Source organism: Tachypleus tridentatus, chromosome 2 (assembly GCF_004210375.1).
Source record: "Tachypleus tridentatus isolate NWPU-2018 chromosome 2, ASM421037v1, whole genome shotgun sequence".
NCBI lineage: Eukaryota > Metazoa > Arthropoda > Merostomata > Xiphosura > Limulidae > Tachypleus > Tachypleus tridentatus.
The window spans coordinates 95,446,243-95,467,873 of record NC_134826.1 but is presented as its reverse complement, the minus strand read 5'-3'; the positions used below and the strand labels follow the sequence as shown (position 1 = coordinate 95,467,873).

The window sequence follows — 21,631 nt, the reverse complement described above, 5'->3', positions numbered from 1 at the left end:
TTTGGAGGAAAAACACATTCTGGACTGAAATGGAAGTCTTCAAATTGACCAAATGAGAATGGTGACCAGAAGCATTATCTTAAGTGAGGCTTTTTTTTTCTCCAGTTTTATTTTACAATGCAGTATTTCTCCATTGAAACAAAGAAATCTTTAGAAACATCAAATATCGCCCAAGCTTTGTGATTAGAACACCAAAAACCAGTAGGTGTGGCTTAAATCCTTTCATATCTCTGTGGCATTTTTCAATGGTATGCAAACATTGGCTTAAATTAAAATTCTTCTGCAGCATTACCACCAAGTAGTGTGGGGCTAAAGTTTTATAAGTGCCTCTGGTTGTCTCTCAGGCTCCTGTAGAGCCTGTTTGATTTAAAAAATCTAAATTATTCTTACATTATTAATTTACCACCAAGTAACAGGGTAAGCCAATATTTTGCTGCTTTAAATCCTGGAGTTGTCTTTTTCTTCACAAAAAAATATATTTTGAAATTATTCATTTCCACAATAGCCTCATTTCACCTGCATTTCACCAATTCAAGGATATAGCTGTGATCTTCCTTAACTTGTCTGGAAATTCCAAAGTAGTTTGGTAATTGGCACTAGCAGCCTTGACTGTTATTTTGTTATGTATATTATTTCTTTGCCTAAAATGGTCAAAGCAAACCTTTACTGGCAGAAAAGGCCCTTGCTTTTGAGCTTTCACCTTCCTCTTCTCATAAGTCCTCACACAGAGTTTTAACTTTATCAGAACTTGACTGAGTTAATCTTTTTAATTTTTTCTAATATGCTGCATCATGTATGGCTTAATTTACTTGAAACTAATGGTGTTTTAGCATGAGCTGACACCTTTCATCTTCTCTGCATTTTTGAAAATTTTCCTTACAGTTCTTGCAGGAAGTGCCAAGTTTTAATTACATTAGGAAATAGTTGAATTCTCCACCTCCTTTCACTGTTTCATGTGAAATTTTTTTGCTCTAAGTTACCCATTAATATTCTTATTACTTCAATAACATGTTCCAATCTTAACATAAATTATTTATAGTATAGGTATTGCTAACACAATAATCTAAATTAGTAACATCCAGTTCTCTTTTTGCTCAGCAAAGTATGCATTTGTGCTACCAATTCATTCATTACATAATTGAATACTTTGTTTACTATAAATTGAGTCCTGCACTTGTAGGGTGTTCTATAGTTTTTGTTTTGTTTACACAAATTTAGTAACTAGATGCAACTCGAAGAGCAATAAAAACACTAAAATTAAATAAAAACAAATGTAAACTGTTACAAAAATGAGGTTCTACCGGTGGAAGAGCAGTAAATCTGTGGCATAACAACACAAATCTGGGATTCAATTCCTGTTGTGGACACAGCAGGTAGCCCAATCTTGCTCTGCAGTAGATCAAGCAAACATGAGGCTATTTAGGGTAAAAGAAATTATAATTTTCTATTAAATTTGTAGTATTCTAAAATGAAAGATGCATTTAGGTTTGTTTTGTAATTTTTTATTGTGGTTTTTAAGGTCGGTCAAATGGACTGAGCCTGTATATTTCTATGGTAGAAAAAATAAGTTTTACCAAAATAAAGTTGATATGCAATTTAATTTAAAATGTAAGATGAGGTTTTTTTGGTTTTTTTTCTTAATATGAAAATCACCTTGCACTTGAATTAGTTATACTCTGACTCTGTAAGTTCATAAACAAAACTGTAGTAAAAATAATTTATTGGGAAATCTGATTTTCTGTTCACAAAGATTTGTAGCATTTACTAAAACTTGTAAAATTTTGTGAGAATAAGCCAACTTAAAAACTATATATGTATGATTTCCAACTTACTTAATGGTTGCAAGGTTGATCAAACCAATCAAACCCTTATGAAGTGGTGTGAACATACAGTGTTAGTCCTAGTTAAAACAATGTGTCAAATGACAGTGATGTTTAATGACACAGTTTAGGATGTGGTAATAAAAGATTATAAAATATAATTAGTAATCTACCTATGGCTGTGATATTTTATTAATTGAATGAAATTTTCCTGTGCTTTAGACATTATACGATATTCATAATACTGAACTAAATTATCTTGCATTAGGAACATATAATTCATGTTTGGAAAGAGGAACAAGAAGTTTTCCACAATAAATTAATACATTATTATCAAGAAAAGGTTGGAGTTTTACTTAAAGACTATCTTCGATCTTTACCAGAAGGTAGGCCTAGTTATTAAAATGACGTAAATCTTTAGTATTTCCTATAAATTATAAGATCACATTGAGACTCTAACAACTTGTAAGTAAAAACTGAAGGAACGTGTGTTATACCTTTTGTCCCATAGAATACACTTTTTATTGGTTTCTCATTGCTGTTTATTAGTTTATTCTTAATGATCTAAGAAACATTTGGGTAAACAAATGCCCCCCTTCCATAGTGCCATGACAGCATACAATGTAAGAAATTTAGAAATAATCTACAATGATACATTGATAAACTTGACAGAATAAAAACAAGATCTCACCTTCTGTAAAATAAGTGATTTACAAGAAAAAGTATCACTGTGTTGTTCAAATTACTTTTCTTTGCATTTGCTGTGATAATGTTTCATTCTCATAATAAACTACTCTTGTAGTTTGTTACTTGTTATTTATGTCTTCAGTTTATCTATTGCTTGTATGTTTCCATAATTATTTTTGTATTGTAATTATGATACTTGTCAGGTTGTATGAAAGTTTTGTTGACTTAGTGTTGTTGTGAGTGATAGTGAAATACTTTGTTTCTTTCTGTGTGTGTGTGTGTGTGTGTGTGTGTGTGTTGAATCATACATTGTTTTTGTTTACTCAGGACAGTTGCCAGCTTTGGCAGGAAGTGAACCAGGTGAACTTGGAGAAATTCGAACAAAGTTGTTAAAGTTTCTTGAAACATCAACAAAATATACAGTTGAATCATTTCCTTCAATTTTGTTGAATTATGGTATGGGCTTTCAATTTTACTCATTCATAATATTATTACTGAATCATGGTGAGGATTTTCTGTTTGACACATTAATCAGAGGTACAGTATCAAGTGTTGCATTATTGTTTTTATATGTAGAACTGTGATTATTAAAGCTATCATTGCTATTAACTCTTGGGCTTTATAAATAAGAAAAATGTTTCTTCTACTTTTTAATCCAAACCATCGATGAAGGCAAAATAATTATGTAAATAATTATTTGCCTGATGGAGAATGAAAACCTGCTTTACTAAGAAATAGTGACAGTACGTATTTAGTATTTCACTTCATCTAAAACTTTAGAGTAAACCAAGTCTGTGGCATGAACCACAAGCATTTTCAAAGAAACATTGGTGGTGATTTTCAAAGTAGCATGTAAAAACCAATTGTAGTACTTTAATGAAATACAGATTCTACCATTTTGCTTTATAATGCATGTTTTTTTCACAGTTCCTAAATCTTGAAAATCATATTCTCTGCTTCTTTTAACCCTCATTATTGGTCTTCCTATGATCAGAGGTTAAAGGGCATGTCATCACATTTGTGGACTTGCATTTAAACTTTTATTGATGTAATTTTTTAAGAATGTATGCCAGTAATTTTGGTTTCAAGTTGTTGGTTATAATTCGGATTTCAGTATTATGCATTAGTTACTTCATTAATTTAAATTTAAGTAATAAATTCCTAAATATCACTTTATATGTTGAATACAGCTTTGGTTTAGATCAGATGTTTGTGATGTCCAAATACAAAATCTATAGCTTTAAACAAACTAGAATGTCAAATTATGGATATTGATGAACTAGAATATAAAATAAGAACTTCCTATCTTTTCTGTTTGCTGATATATAAACAACACACGTGCGCACACACACAGTGGCCCTGCCCCACCTCTTTCCATTTTTGGGCATACTTGTATACACCTTTGATTGTGAATAACCAGTCAAAACTTCAAGATGTACCCTTAGTGATTTTCTCAGTTTCTAGTAGGTGAGAAATTACCTACAATATTTGTCTTGAATTATTGAAGGATGTGGTAAATGAAAATTTGACAAGGCTTAGTATGTTACAGCAAGTTGACAAAGGAATATAAAATTTTCAAGTAGAAAAGATCATTGTTTTCTATATTGCTTTATTTAATGTTCTGTATTTTAAGAAAAATAATGGAAATACACGATCTTATTTGTAAATAGTAGTAATATATATGCATGTTGTGCTACAACTAAAACATTTCTGTATTTTACAAAACCTTAGTTCACTAGAAAAAATCAAAGACTGGTCACTTTGTAAAAGCCAGTTTCATACTGTTGAATAAGGTAATGTGATTGCACATGTACTGTATCATTTCAATTTCTTTAGTGTCAGACGTGGCTGAAGGATCAATGAAATAAAAAATATATTACTTTTATTTTTCACCAAAAACAAGCCAAAATAAAAATAAATAGAAAAATAAATAAATGCTACACTAATTGAAAGAATCCCATGGTACAAGCTGTAATGTAGGGTATAAAATCTACCCTAGGTTTTGGAGGAGACTGCAGAAATAGGACCCACATTGCAATGGGGATACACCATAAGTAAGTTAAATAAACTTATCTTGAAGTCTGTCATACTTATCCCTAAATGGTAGTACTTTATTTTTCCTATTCTTATTTCTCAATTAATTTTTCTTGTTCTCTACTTTTGGAGAGCAGTCACCTTCCCACATATGTATGTGGGACGTTGTTTGCTTGAGCACTCCATCTCACTCTCCTAATTTCTACATCTATTCTTTCTATTATTATTCCTTTATTTTTATTTATGCCAAAGAAATACTTGCATACATCTATGATTGTGAATAACTAATCAAAAACTCCAGACTGCTTGAGTTAAGACTGATAGATCGTGTATCCCCACTGCAATGTGGGTCCTACTTCTGCAGTCACCTACAAATTCTGTGGTATGTTATATATATCACATAACAGCTTATATTCTGGGATCCTTTAAACTAGTGCAACACTTTTTTTTATTTTTCAATTGCTTGGGCTTGTTTTTGGTTAAAAAATAACAAACAAATATAATTAGTCAGAGGTTTGGATTTGCTGTTTTTTTATGTAGTCCTTCCTTTTTATTTTGTTTACTTAACTCTATTAGTATTAATTTTCTCTAAAAAAATGTATAGATAGATAGATAGATGTCTAAATAGCTTAAATGTTATAACATTATGCTGAACATTTGTGGTTTCTTATTGTAATTTACACTCCTTCTAGAATGAGGGAGAAAAAACGTTTCCCAATTTTGTATGATGGTTATGAGGTTGGTTACATTGGCCAAACCCATACTGAGTTACAATAGTAAAAGTAACAGATAAACTACAAAGATTTTTGTAAAAAAAAAAAAAAAAAGTAATCATTTGTAGGTTATTACGAAGTTATAAAGATTTAGCATGTGAAATTTGACCATTTATGATGCTTAAAAGTATTTTTAATATTACAATAAAATTTACTTTACATGTTGGATAATCAACATTTAAAAAGAAACAAATGTATGAGCAAATCATGACTTAAGATTTTTCAAAAAATGTGATTTTGTGTAATGTTTACTGATAATCTCTAAAATTTGATGAAGATAACTTCCTGTATTAAATGTTATAGTTCAAAAACTGTAAAAAGCACAAAACTGTTAAGAGGTTTCTCCTTGGAACCAAGCTCATAGTGAAAGAGAGAGAGAGAGTTAAAGCTGACTCATGATTGTGACAAAAGATGGGTGATAAGAACTTGTATTTACACTTTTCTGATGTAAATATTTGATTTTGAGTATGGTTATATGATTTGATTACTTTATTGTGTAATACTGAAGTCTTGTAGTAAATATTTGGTACAGATGTAGTTAATTGTATTTTGTGATAACTTGTATAGCTACAGTGATATATCCAAAATATAATACTAATACCAATAAACATTTGCATGAAGTGACATGATACCTATATCAATATAAAACTGACAAAATTATAACATGAAAAGCAGCGGTATTATTGCTGTAATTCTTGATTCTTTAATATGTCATGCAATAAATGTAATAGTCTATATCTTGCATGGCACAGATAACCTATTTGCAAACCAACCAACATATCTCACTTCACAAAATGTACAGTATTATAAGAATTTCATTGGATTTATAATTTTCATCAAGCATACATTTTGCCTGAAAAATTAAAGTTTCTGTGCAATACTGTGATATAGGTTGTTATTACAATCTCAACTTTGATGCTGTAGCAAGTTGAATCATTAACTTTTATTAGTACATGATCAGTTCCAGGGATCAACCTTGTACAAAACGTTCCTCTTCATCCCCTTACGTGAAAAATTGTTGAAATTTACATGGGGTTTTTCTATAATTTATTTTGACTTTCTTAAGGTGAAGTAAGTATGTGAGAGTATCACAAAAGAATATAGAATCGGACAAGGGCAGCATAAGTGAAGTGAGCCAGGCCTTGGCCCATGGTCAGAATGCCCTGGCAGCTGGCGAGATGATTTAGAATTAACTTTAACTATACCTGACTAAAACGGCTCTTTTCAGGACTAGGCAAGAATGTTACCTTGGCTGGGATCTACAGATCCAATGCCAGAGTTTTAGCTGTGAGGGGGAAACAGGAGTACCCAGAGAAAACCCACTTTCATGGCCTGGGCACCAAAAAATCTACCCAAACCGTGCTCGGAAGAAGCTGGAAAAAAACACGGGAATAAAGAGAAAACAGATGAATAATGGCAGTGGTATGCATGTGGCTGGATGTTAGATGACTAGGAAAACTGCTAGTTGTGGTCTTGTAGATCAGGTAGGAACTCCGTGTTGAACTTGTGTTTACACCAAAAGCCCATTGGTGATAGAGAAAAATGTGATCTTGGAGGTGAAACAATTGGCTGTTCTTATTCGGCGAGTTGTTCTTCGCTGGCCTGGGATGCTTTGTTTCTTCTTGTGATTTTGGTTTGTGTTTTCTGAATAATGGTAGTCTGTTTTTCTGTTTGAGCTGACGTGTCGATAGTTATCTTGTTAATGGTCTGAGTTACATTTCATAATTTTCATTCTGTTACTTTTAAATTAGTAAGCATACATTCACAAAATTTGGCAGGTTATCAGTAACAACTAATTTACAAAGTCTCAATTTGTTAAACAATGTTTCTCTTGTGCCATTTTTATTTTTGTATGTTGACTATCCAACATGGAAAATAATTTTCATTTTAAGAATAAAAATACGTTTGGCATCAGAAAATTTTCAAATTTTATAGACCAAATCATTATTTCCAGATAGTTTTATAAAATATTTCTTCAGAAAAAAAACTTATTTTCACTAACAAATCTCTATACATTCAGTTGATTTGGCCAATCTTATAATCACCTATAAAATTAGGAAATGAACATAAATTATGCCTCTTTCATTCCAGAATGACTACAGATTATAAAGCAAACATAAATGTTTAGACTAAATAGCTTAAATCTTATAACATTATACACTTGTATAGATTAATTTTATTATATTGATCTTTTAGCCATGCCTAACTTACAATATGGAAGACATGATGATGTAGCCCATGTGCACTTATGTTACTTGGCCCATCATGGTTAGGGCACTTGACTCGTAATCTGAGGGTCATGAGTTCAACTCTCCCTCACACTAAATGTGCTCACTCATTCAGCCATGAGTGCATTATATTTGATGGTCAATCCCATTATTCGTTAGTAAAAACGTAGCCCAAGAGCTGGCAGTAAACGGTGATAACTAGTTGCCTTCTGTTTAGTCTTATACTGTTAAATTAGGAATGGCTGGTACAGATAGCCCATGTGTAGCTTTGTGCAATATTCAAAAAACAAACTTGTGTAACTATCTCCAATAAAAATATAAAACTGACCTATAGTTTTTACAGAGTGACGTAACTTGGCTGTGTTTTAATGGAGTAGTATTTGATAAATAGTCACATTTCAATTATTATAAATTGAATAGGTATATAGATTACTATTTACAAGCTTGTTCTTAAATTTGTTTTTCTTAAGACATAGAAAAATAAGTAAAGCAAACAATAAATAAATACTGAATATTACACTTAGAACCTCACTGTATTTAAAACTTGGTTATAAATGCAACCTTCCCACTTCTGTTGAAACATTGCATTACAAAACCAAGCAAACAAGTAGAAAAAAATTGTTTATAAAAAGGATGTAAGTTTTGGGATAGCTAATATCAGTCCTTTAAAAACAATATAAATGAGATAGTATTGTTGGTATTTGTATCATCTCTACACAACAGCACAATAGTATATCACTTTTGTACTCTTTACTGCTTGTTTTAGCTTGGTGAGCCTTAAGAAATTTTGGACTTTGGAGGATTTCAAACAAAAAATGTTTTTTGGTTTTATTCAAACTTATGAATTACCAAAAAAATTGTAACTTACTTCATTAATACTATAGAATTTAATAACTAACATGTATTTGAATTTAAAAAAATACAAAATTGCAAAGAGACTAAAGACTCGTCTTACTAGTTCAGAGGTTTGTCTTGACAGAAAGAGAAAATGCTTTTATAGTTGAAAATGGCTGAGAAAATCTAAGAGGATATTCTGAGCATCTGATTTGTTTCTAAAATTGGAAAGAAGTGAATGGTGGGTGTACTATGTTTATAGTCACTAGATACAGTGATACTCAGCAAATATAAAAGGTTATTATGTTTAGGTGTGTTTGTTTTAATATTTACTTTTAAATTAAGAAATGAATGTGTAATATGAAAATTTGAATGATCAACAGTATTGATACCAAACTTAAGGAGATAAATTTATAAAATAGTAATTCAATAAAATTTTGAATACAAGCTGGCATGACCTACGACCTGTGACCCATCTGAATAGGGTTCAATGAGATTGTCCAAACAAGTTTGTATATTCTTTTAAAAATGTAGCTATCAGCACAGTTTGATTCTTTAACCTTAATTATAAAAAAAAATCTAAACTGCTGTTCAACACATTTGATTTGCATTCTCACTTGTATGATTTATATTGTAATTCCTAATCTAAGTTGCCTATAGCTATATCATAGTTATACAAATGTTACTGCAGCAGTACATGCTTTTTGGAAAATGCTTTGTATACAGTTTTAGTTTATTATTGACTTTTGTTATCAATACTTGATTTTCTAATTATCCTATTGTAGATGGAAAAAGATGTATACGATTTAGCATTAAGATAATTTATTTTAAAATAATTGTCTTTGCATATTTTAAGAGTTTAAATCATCAAAATCATACTAGTAGTTTGAACAGCTACTAAATTTTTATTTTATGATATGTACAAATATTATATTGTACTCCATCTTCATATACCAGTACTTATGACATTAACCTAATATTTCCTGTCATTGCATTTGCAAGCATTTCAAGTTTTATAAGGAAGATAATGCATTCTTATGGAGATGTCATAAGTATTTTAATTTTTCTTTGGTTGTGAAATTTGTTAGAAAAGTCTATACAATATTGTAAAAGAGGTAATACAAGTTACATACTTAAACCTGAAACTAACTTGTTCTGTTTTACATTTTCTTACCTACAAGGTGTTATGGTCTGTATATCATTTACACAGGGTCTGATAACATAAGAATGTGTGTATCATAACACCGTTGTATTTAAAGATGACTGCAACAATAAAAAGCTGAAAAATTGTTCAATGATGAATAGTTGTAAATTATTACAAAGAAACATAGTAACATTCACATTTACCAATTTTATTATTAATTAGATGGACAATAAAATTAATACAATAGAGGAAATACCATATAGGAAGCCAGTAACAGCATTTATAGATGCATCACTACAGCCCTAATAAATTCTAAAAGTGTTGTTTGAATTTCATATATTACCTATGGTTATGTATATATTTCTTTGTTTGTTTCAAGGGCTGTTTGATGAAGCAGCTGTGATAATGGAAAAGCTTGGTCGTCATGAAGAGGCTTTAGCTATTTACTTCCATATTTTGCAGAATCCTCCTAAAGCTGAAGTGTAAGATTTCATTTGATTCTAATTTAAGTACACATTGGTAATAAGATTGTAATTATTAGTAAAAAAACAAAAACAAATTAAGCAACCTTGCAATACATTATTTTGTTATTGAAGGTATTTGTAATTATAAATTTAGAGTAGTGAGGAAAACTGTTACTTTGCATCATACATTGCCAGTTTAAAGGTATTAAGTAATTGATTTAAATGAAATAAATATGAGCAGTAGAAAATTTAAAAGGAAAAAACATATCTTAATCATCAATTAAAAAGCCACACACACACACACACACACACACACACACACACACACACACACGCACACACAGTTATTGAGATTGAAAGCAGGACTTTGTTAAAGGATGTCAATTATATTTCTAATTTTATAAATGTAATCTTGTAAAACACAGTTAGTTTTGAAATGAAAATTTTAGAACTAGAGTAGTGTTTGTTTTATTTTTGTTTGTGTGTAAGATGTAAAACATGACGGTAACTCAATTTTGTGAACACTTGTAAAGTTTTATACAGTATCTGGTAAATTCTCATTATAGGTATTGCATAAAGAATTACAGCACTGACAAACCAGGAAGCCAAGATGTAAGTTAAAAGCTACATTGAAACAAAATCTAGTATAGAACAGTGAATTAAGTAAAAAATGAACTTTGTAAACACCAAAATGAAAATATTTCAGCAGAATTTTGGTACTTGTTACAAATGATAAAGTCCTAACTCTCTTTTAATTCATAGATAAATTAAACATTTTGATTATTTAATAATATATGCAACTCAGTATAAGCTATCTGTTACTGTGTTTCTCCTTTCCAGGTTTTCTTGCTTTTGCTGAAGATGTACCTGGGTGTAGCTAAAGGTGGAATATCCACAATCTTATCAGGGTCTCATTTTTCATCTCACACTCCACAGAAACCTGACATCAAGGCAGCTTTAAACATCTTAAATAACCATGCTACAAAGATAGATCCTTTAAAGGTAATAAACCACATAAGTATCATGCTACAAATATAAACCTACTAAAGGTAGTACGTAACAGTTGGGTTGTTTTGTTACAAAGATAAAGACCACCTTGAAGGTAATGAATCATTAAGTTACCTTGTGGCAAAGATAGACCCCTCAGTTATTTGTTACAAAGATACTCTAAAGGTAACTAGTTACCAAGTTATAATGCAACAAAAATAAATCCTCTGTATGTAACTAGTTACCAAGTCATGTTGAAACAAAGATGCATGCTAAAAGCCAAGTTATCATGCAACAAAGATATTGACTCTTTCAGTATATCATTCTCCCCTTTATTTTGAGCACAGATAACCCTCGAGTAGCTTTGTGTGAAATTCAAAACAAAACAAACCCCTTTATTTTGTGCTGTACCGGTAACTTTGCTTAAGGTAATGGCCTCTTTTCTTTAGTTTTGCTACAACAGTTGAATCCTTTAAAGATCCCCTCAGTGTGGATTCCTGTACGTGATGAAAAGACCTTCCAGAGAAGGTTCTTTTTTTTTCAGTTTACCTCCTCTGGGATCTAAACATCCACCGACAAATTTCCTGGTCGTGGTGACCCGTGAAAGGGAGGAGAGAATCCTGGTGATTTGAGGGGTCAAACACTAACACCACTTTTGCATTGAATTCCTGTGAACAGGCAACCTTGGGGTCCCCCACCCACCCCCAAGGTCAGTTGGCTGGTCCACTTGGGCAAGGGTCAGCCAAGTACCAGTGTTGAACATTCTCAATGGGTGTTGTGGACATTGTGTCTGATGCTGGTGTTTGGGTCTAGTTCTCATGAAACTGGCATTGTTGCAGTATCAGTGGGCATTGAAATATTCTTTTTTTACTATGGATCCCCCCAAATAAAAATAAAATAGTGAAGAAACAGACCTTAGGTAAACTTGCTGGCTCTCCTAAGTCAGTCAAAAAGCTTCGTTTTGGTGACATATTAATGGAAACATCTACACCTAAACATGGTGAACTCCTCTTGAAATTGAAAGTCATTGTGGTTATACCCATTGAAGTTAGTCCCCATGTTACTTTAAATTTGTCACAACGAGTTATTGTCGAGAGGGTTTGAAGAACAACCCTGAGTCAGAGATCCTTGCTAGTTTCTCTACCCAAGGAGTTTCTGCAGTGAGGCATATCTCCACTTGCAAAAATGAAATTATGATAACAAATAATGTCCTAATTTTGACCTTTACTTCACCATGTCCACCTGCCACCATCAAGGCAAGTTATCTAAATTGCAAAATACAGGCATATATTCCAAACACTTTCACATGTTTCCAATGTCAACATTTTGGTCACTAAAACATTATGTCTTGGTTCCTTGAGGTGTGCTTGTTGTGGTGGCAAGGACCATAATGTCTATGATTGTGTTAATTGTAATGGCTGTCGCCCATCTTACTTTTGTTCATGCTTTAGGTGGATAGAAGAAAAAGAGGTACAGTGTTTGAAAATGGTTCACAAACATTTCTTACCCCAAGACTTGAAAGTTACTCGCAGCCACTCCACCTCAGACGTATGCTGCTGCATTTCATTTCACTGTTACTGTGGGAGCTCAGATGGATCTCTCCGTACCTCCAAAAAAATTGTTCTCAAACCATGTGAAAAGTCTTTTGTTTTCTATGGTTAAGAAAGTTGAATCAATGTCAACACCCATTTCTGTCCCTACCATTCTTTCCAGCAGATCTCCTGATCCACTTCCTTTGGTTCCAGGTTTGAGCATTTTCTCAGGTACATCTTTTTCTCTGGTTTTGAGATGCAGAACAATCTTGTAATCACACCCTCAGTCAGTGAAATCTTCTTCCAACAACAGAGACCTACCCAATCAACACAGAGCAGAATCCACGGAGATCAATAGACCTCTTTCGAATAAAGAAAATAAAAAAAACGTGGTCAAAAACAGAAAGGCTCTCCACCCAATTTGCCTATATGCAAGTAAAAATGGTCTTTTTGATACAGTGGAACTATTGAGGTTTACGTTCTAATCTGGATGACATTAAAGCACATTGATTCTTACCATCCTGTATGTCTTTCCTTACAGGAAACATTTCTGACACCTGTCGATACAGTTACCTTTTGGCAGTTGAAATTTATTTTTTAGTAAAGTTTTAGTCATTTAATATCTTGCATATAATGTTTTTTAAATTACAAATTTTTATTTTATCTTTCTCCAGATTCAAACATTAATATCTGTGAATTTTTTCTGAATATGACATTGTTAGAAAGAAAGAATTTAACAACAGTTTTTAACAAAATAGTGCTAATTTTACCTTGTAATTTGAATATATATCTAATTTTATATATTTTAGTTGATTACTAAACTATAATATTTTAGTATGATAGGAAAGGAAATGGTTTTCCTAAAATAAGGTTGACCTAGATCATTAGGCACCTGACTGTATCAAATTTTGTGACATTTACAAGACTACTGTTAGATAATGTTCACATAAGATCTAATCACAGTAAGTAACTTTTGAATAGGCACTGAAGATCATGAAAACAAATGTCAGTTAATGTACAGTGAGCTTGAGCTTAAAACATGTTAATTAGAAAGTTTTTCATATAATATTTTAAAACAAAAATTGGCATGTTTGTATTTTTGGTATGGTAATTTTAATAAAACTGTGATCATGCATGATCACTGGCACAGAGTAAATGTGTTTAATATTTTCCAAATTAAAGCAAATGATAAAATTTACACTTTGGAAATAAAAACTACACAATCTAGAAAGTTTGACTCCAGTTTCAAAATACCTCCTAGTTTTGATTTACTGCATTGATAAATAAAAACAAAAAACAGTACAATAAACCCATCAGATATTGTTTAGTATTTTTAAAGAACCAAACTTCATTTTATTATTGGTTTTCTCTTGTACCATTTTTTCTTCATCCTAATGCAACTTCACTTTTTACCTACTAGCATTACTACTGTAATTTACTTTTTCAAAACCTTGTCTTTAATAAATGTCTTGTCAGTCGTAATTTTCATTTTAATGGTTTGACTAGTAATACTCGAAAAATGAAATTTCACTGTTCTGAAATATAATTCTGTATTTCATAACATGGTGTTATAATTATTTGACAACAGTAACATCTACCTATACTGCTCATTTTCAGGCACTAACAGTGTTACCATCTAGTATCTACTTGTCGCAACTACACAAGTTCTTTGAGCGTATCCTTGATGAACAGTTGGCTAAGTGCCACAGTGCTGAACTAATGAAAAGTTTGTTGTTGGCCGAGCATCTACAGGTATGTTCAAATTATTCTTTGTGTCTCATCTTTATGGTCAAGCACTTGCAGGAATATTTAAATTAATTTGAATTTATATATTTATTTTTTTTTCTCTGTTCAGTTATTTAATAATTTTGGTATTCCTGACTTCTTACTATTTGTTTCATAATAGATAAAACAACAGTAATAAGCATGTTTCTTAAACTTTAATAGTTTTAAGTTTTTTATTGATTGGTAGCTAATGTACTGAGTGTGCTCATGTCATCATTCTCATACACACATCCTGGTGATATTGCTTTAGTTTTGCAATGGTGTTGATTTTGTTCTTTCACTGGCTGGGTCCTGACTAACTATCCAACATGCTGGTAATATTGTTTTAGTCCTTCCAGAGGGTTGATATTCCTTGTTAATTTACTGAGTTTTGAATAATCATTTCACTTTACAGCTTCTTCACAACATTCTATTAAAACACAAACTATAACTGACAGTATTCAATTAGTTTGCAGCTTTTTCGGGAGTGTTTGTCTAAACACAATGTGAAATATTGAGCGTCCAGTTAGAAAAGGTTAACAAAGTTGGTATATGTTTGCTTACTACTAATATTAACATCTCTTTTATACATCAATATGCACTAATGAAATTTAATAGAGCTGTTGATACTCTTTCCATCATTATGTGGTGTCAGTGTTTAGTATTCCTTTTACTGAGTTTTGACTAAATACTTGACATACTGATGATGATGTTTCACTCTTTCCATTGTGTTGGTGTTATTACTTTCACTGAGGTTTGACTAAATATCTTTTATAGTGGTTAAATGGTTTTTCCTTCTGTGGTGTTGGAGTTAGTATTTTACTGAGCTGTAAATACTCAACATGCTGTTAATATTGTTTCAGTGCTTTCATAATGATGTTCTAATGTTTTTACTGTGATTATAATTAAATATCCATTGTTATGTAATTTACTTCTTGCTGTTGTCTGACTAGACACCCTGTTCAATGAGAGATCTTAAATATCAAACTGTTTAGCCTTCTAAAACTGTTAAGTATTCTGTTTGACCTTATGAAAAATAGGATTTAGTATCTATCAGGTTTTATTTATTAAAACTATATGGGGTTTATTATATTTTAAATTTGAATTTAGAAACAGCACTAAATTTTGCTTTTATTTTTAAAGGTACAAGAGCAACGCATACAGTGTCATTCTCACAAAATAGTCATTGGAGAGTTTGACATATGCAGGGTATGTCAAAAGAGGATTGGGAAAAGGCAAGTGTTTTTGGTCATTTTTATTACTTTTTGAGAAAATTTGCATGTATTTCTTGCATACAGCATTTAAATTGCAAAATATCACACTTCAAGTCAACTGGTTGTTGAGAAAAACAGATCATTGACAGAAAATAGTATTTTTAAAACTTTCTCTCTCACATGCACACAACCAAAACACACACACATACTTAGCTAATTTATTTAACTTTGAATTTTAATAAAAACAAACTGTATGCAACTTTGGAAAACTAATACTTTAGATCACCATGTTTATAAAAAGGAATGCTCAGTTAACTTCTTTACACTTACAGGTAAATGTCCCATTACTTAAAATGATTATACACTGCTGCCCAAAATCTTAAGGTCAATGAACATAAAGAAAAAATATGCATTTTGCATTGTTAGACACAACCACTTATTTGAGTAGAGCTTTGAAAGATGAAACTAAAAAAAGGGAAAATAAAAACAAAAAACTTTTTCAGCATTTAATAGGGAAAATGTGAACACCAAGAAATTAGCCTAAATACTAGCTGGTCAAAAGTTTAAGAACATACTGAAACAAAGCGTTAATCGGTAAACACATAACGAAATTTAGTCATTTTTGTTCAATCATTCGCGTTGGCAACATCTCCCACTGACATCTCCTGTGTTACATTGGGTAAAAACATGGCAAAGGCTAAAAAGTTGACAGAGTTTGAATGTGGCAGAATTGTCGAGCTGCAAAAGCAAGGTCTCTCTCAACGTGCTATCGCTGGTGAGATTGAACGTAGTACAACTGCTGTTGCAAATGTCTTAAAAATTCCTAAGGGATACGTAACAAGAATTTCAAGTGGTTGGCCCAAGAAAATTTCACTGTCATTGACAACGAGGTTGTCCGGCAAGGCACCAGGCGATCGTCGAACCAGATTAATGCCCTTACGGACACAGAATGCAGCTCAAAAACAATAATACGGCATCTACAAGAGAAAGGCTTTGAAAACCGTAAATGTCTTCAAAGGCCATGCCTCCTTTCACACCACAAAACAGCTCGGTTAAACTTTGCTGAGAAGCACCAAACATAGGACGTAGAAAAGTGGAAGGTTTTGTTCTCTAATGAGAAAAAATTTAACCTGGATGATCCAGATGGCTCCCAACATTACTGGCATGATGAGGATATCCCACCGGGGACATTTTCTACACAACACAGTGGAGGAGGTTCCATCATGATCTGGAGTGCTTTCTCCTTTCATGGAACAAAAGAGCTTCAGGTTATACAGGGGCATCAAACAGCAGCTGGCTACATTGGCATGTTGGAGAGAGCATCCTTATTGACTGAAGCCCCTCATTTGTGTGGAAATAACTGGATCTTTCAGCACAACAATGCTGTAATCCACAATGCTCGCAGGACAAAGGACTTATTCATGCTAAATAACGTGATAGCGTGTTTGCCCAAACTGAACTCCATTGAAAATGTTTTGGGGTGGATGGCAAAGGAAGTTCATTGAAATGGGCATCAATTCCAAACAGTGCATAATCTTCATGAAACCATTTTCACCACTTCGAATAACACTCCAGCCAGTTTTCTGCAAACGCTTGTATTGACCATGACAAATCGAATGTTTGCAGTTATTAGCAATGATGGCCGTGAAACGCACGACTGAGACCTCTTGTTGAGCATTTCCTACCCTGTTTAGGACTTCTTTTTGTATGGTCTTAAACTTATGACCAGCTAGTATTTAGGCTAATTTCAGTGTTCACATTTTCCCTATTAAATGCTGAAAAGGTTTTTTTGTTTTTATTTTCCCTTTTTTTCTTTTCATTTTTCAAAGCTCTACTCAAATAAGTGGTTGTGTCTAACAGTGCAAAATGCATATTTTTTCTTTATGTCCATTGGCCTTAAGATTTTGGCCAGCAATGTATGTTAAGAACTGTATCCTTGGGAACCAAATTCCCCCAGAAGTTTATTCATTTTTATTTTTTTTTAGGGAAAGCTAAGATTTGATGTGCTTTATTTTAATTTCAAGAATAAAATTATCCTCCTCCTTTCCAAACTGTCTTGAATAAAATTTATTTGCCTCTCAAACAAGTAGTTTTTGAATATAATTTAAATGTAAGGTTTTGTTTATAATCATAGTGTATGTATTAAAGACATCTAATTTTTTTTTCACCCATTACATCATCATTTGTAATATTAACAAAGCTCAGCAGAAATAAATGTTTAGAGTAAGTATGAGAAATATTATCTAACCTGTGATCTTGTATGGTGTTCAGTTAAATGTAACCTGCCAAAGTGTTACTGTGTGAGTAATATCTACACTAAAAAAAAAAATCATATTCAATTGTATGATTTACAATAAGTTTTCTGTTTGCATTGAGCTATATTTTATGATGAATATAGTTAGCTGAACAACTTCTTACTTGACACTTTTTCATGTTATTTCTTATAAAGTTCTTCCTTTTCTGAGGAAGTGGTTATTTAAATCTAATATTATTTTTCTTAAAGTATGAAATGCTGTAGCTAAACGTTTAGGGGTGAAACAGAACCTTCCCACCCAAAAAGCTCCTCTAATTTTCTGTACCACACGAAAATATGAAGAAACTATATTGATGAAAGAGAATGAATAAAAGATTTACTTATATACTGTTTGACAACTTTAAAAAAAATTTTCGTTTTTTATTTAAGACTACTTCTTTCATTGATATACTTTTTGCTATTATATCAAATGTGTGAACATTAATTAAAGACTTGTTAATTTTTAATTTTTTTTTAAAAAAGTGGCTCCAGTTATTTAGTTAGCCATGTTTCCTGTTAGACCTTATTTCTAAACTAGCTTGTTGCTTTGCCAGTCCTTTTGAACAATGAGCTGTTTAATTCAAGAAAATAATTAAAACATGTGTAGTTAAAATACATTAAGAAATAATAGTGTTAAAAATAAACCATTACTTTAATTCTGGAGTTTCTTGACCTAAATAAAGCTGATGAAAAAATTACACTTTACCAATTTAAAGCATTTCACACCACCATAGTTGTTGATTAGGAATTTCCTCTTTATAAATAGCATCTCAACTAGTATTACAGTATGTCTCTTACATTCCAGGTGATTCAGGAGTGTCCTGGTATGTGGTTAAAGGTGACAGCACTAAATATAGTACATATTGTTGACATATTATTGCACTCTTTAGTTTTACTCAGAAGTTCTTATTAATAATTAATCAATTTATAAATGAATATCATCCAGACAGTGCTTTTTGACATTATGACCGTGTAGCCAAAAGTAGTTTATCACTCATTCTGTTTTCTTTTTTTCCATTCCATTTGTATCCTTGATCATGTATGCTAAAAGCAAGTCTGATGGCTGAAACATTAAATGTAAGATACAACCCTTTTTGTTTCTGTAATTATAGGTTTTATTTTGTGTTGTGATGCATATTTTTATTTTGTTGCTATTTTAGTGCCTTTGCAAGGTTCCCAGATGGCGTTATTGTCCACTATTCCTGTAAGGTCAAGTATGAAAATGTAGATTGAGGTCATCAGTGATAACAGAGGTGACTTGGATATTACCATGATTTCAAGTTCACTTTTTCAGAAAATGTATATATTTGCATATGTCTTTGTAAAATGTAATATAATACAGTTATGATTAGTTTTATATGATGCATATGTAAGTAACTAAATGATTAACACACAGATATATAAATAAAATTGTTAATGACAATATGTAGCAAAAAAATAAAGTACTTTCAGTCAAAAGAGTTTGTGAATTTATCTCAGTATACTTGGATTGTGTTTTTTATTGTTGAGAAAAAGCTGGGAACAGCATCTAGGTTTAGTTTTCTAAACTGTGCTGTGAGACATTAGGTTTTGATTTGGTTGTATAAGCATTATTTATATAGGTTTGTGAATTGTAATATTAAATAATAGGTCCAAATTTTGTCTGCAATCGTTTTATATTTGTACTTAAATTTTCAGGCAATTTAGTTTTTGCCTTTACCATTGGGGTAAAAGTTTGTAGTTTTTTCCACCTGATATTGGTGTTTATTTTTGTAAGGTGTGATAGAAAAGATGAGCCCATTTTCCCAAATTTCTATCTTCTTGAATATTCTTTAACTCTTATTTCTATGGAAAGTCCTGTTTTTCTATCTGTTATTTTGTTCTCGACAAGTTAATAATTAACCACCACTGTGGCTGTATTTTTTTATTTTGTCTTTGTTATACAACATTTGTCCAGATTGTTTGCACAGTAGAAGGCCTGATCTATAGATTTTTCTCAATGTGTTATGTATTTGGTGAAAATGTTTTCCAAGGTAGCTACATTTTTTGTTTTCATTGTCATATGTTAAAATATGTTGGTATATTGATTTTAAGTTGTAATCATTTTCAAATGAGACCTAAACCTCAAACACTTACTAATTGTTCACTATTCCCGAAGAAGAATAGTATATACAATAATTCTTGCAGGTTATAGCAGTGAAGAAAGCTCTCATATTTAAATCAGCATACATATAGTTAGTGAATGGTGTATTTCAGTTACAGAATCATTATTGGTTACTTATGCATGTGTATGTCAATTCACACTGATCTCGAACTCTGTATTGGTGAAGTTGTGCTGCTTGTGATCCCTGAGACAAGTTATTGTGGCTTATCTTTGATCATAAGCTGACATTTATACCACACATAAAGCAGCTGCGGATCAAATGTACAAGAGTACTGAACATCCTCCGTGCCCTCTATTCCACCACTTGGGGAGTGGATCGATGTTTTATGCTAAAGATATATCGATCGTGCTCTTATTCAATCAAAACTCTACTATGGATCACTGGTCTATGGCTCTGCCAGGACTTCGGCCTTAAAGATGCTGGGTCCCATTCATCATCAAGGACTTTGGCTCTGCACTGGGGCTTTCTGCACTTCACCTGTTCAGAGCTTATATATAGAATCTCATGAACCTTCTTTGCATCTCCACCGTTTCCAACTGTCTTTACTATATGCTTCGAAACTTCGTTCCTTACCAAACCATCCTACCTGATGGTGTGTTTTTCTTCCTCGGTGAGCCATGCTTTTTCAAAACAGAAAATCTGCCATTACTCCTTTTGGCCTTCGTATTAAGTTGCAGTTGGATGAGTTGGGTCTGTCCTTGGATAGCATTGCTGTATCCACTGGTCAGCTCATCCCACCATGGCTTCTTACAGTCCCCAAATGTGACCTATCTTCAAGTCATCTGAGAAAAGCAGACACTCCTGATTGGAAGTACTGTCTGTTATTTGCTGAACATCTTTTGAACCATCCTTCCTTTCCTATTTATACAGATGGTTCATAATTAGGTGACTCTGTGGGCTCTGTCATGGTTTGTTGTGATTTGGCAGTTGCATGCAGAATCCTCTCTACAGCTTCTGTTTTCACTGCTGAGCTGTACGCCATTTCTCTTGCCCTGGATCACATGGAAGCTAAGCAGTACTCAAATTGCACTATTTATACTGACTCACTTAGTTTTCTACTGGCCCTGGAATTAATTCACGTTAGTTCACACTTTGTTCTGGCCAATACTCAAAACCGACTGGCCCATTTCTCTTTAACATCTACTTCTATCAAGTTTTTCTAGACACCAAGCCACATTGGTATTCACAGGAACGAGCTCTCCAACACTGCAACTAAATCTATCTGCTCTTGTACTCTTATTGCTGTGCCTGTTCCATACATGGATTATGGTTTTATATTCAAGGCTCAGCTTTGTTATAGCTGGCAATAGAGTTGGAGTGAGCAACGTGAAAACAAGCTTTTCCAAATAAAGCCCTGTATTGGACTTTGGCCATCTTGGTTCTGTAAGGATTGGAAAGAGGAACTTGTTCTAACAAGACCAGGCATTATTCAGTTTTTTTAACTCGTCGTTTTCTTTTATCTGGGAATGATGCATCAATGTGTTGTCTATATAACACTGAGGTCACAATAAGCCACATTTTACTGTCTTGCTGTCGTTATGATTTTCAACGACGGCACCATTTTAAACATGTTCTGTCTCAAGGTTTGTTCATAACGTTAGACAGTGTTATTGGTTATGGTGACACTGTCCATCTTGGAAATATTTTTAGTTTTTTAAATGCCATTAATCTTTTTAATGTTATATAAGTTTTTTAATTTATACATTAGACATT

General features: G+C 32.2%; 1 protein-coding gene across 6 annotated transcripts in view; it reads left to right on the top strand.

Moving 5' to 3' along the window:
- LOC143244611 (vam6/Vps39-like protein) overlaps window positions 1–19,232 on the top strand; it is a 68,910-nt gene extending 49,678 nt beyond the window's left edge. For 5 of the 6 annotated variants that reach the window (XM_076489601.1, XM_076489602.1, XM_076489605.1 and 2 more), the window contains exons 20-27: window positions 2,089–2,206; window positions 2,835–2,963; window positions 9,900–10,002; window positions 10,551–10,596; window positions 10,825–10,986; window positions 14,121–14,255; window positions 15,411–15,502; window positions 18,935–19,232. In XM_076489601.1, coding sequence (XP_076345716.1) covers window positions 2,089–2,206; window positions 2,835–2,963; window positions 9,900–10,002; window positions 10,551–10,596; window positions 10,825–10,986; window positions 14,121–14,255; window positions 15,411–15,502; window positions 18,935–19,007 — 858 coding nt within the window. In that variant the 3' untranslated portion in view covers window positions 19,008–19,232. Of the gene's footprint in view, window positions 1–2,088; window positions 2,207–2,834; window positions 2,964–6,542; window positions 6,799–9,899; window positions 10,003–10,550; window positions 10,597–10,824; window positions 10,987–14,120; window positions 14,256–15,410; window positions 15,503–18,934 lie in introns of those variants that run through there. The other variant, XR_013025236.1, reaches the window with a different exon arrangement.
- The last annotated feature ends 2,399 nt before the right edge of the window (window positions 19,233–21,631 follow it).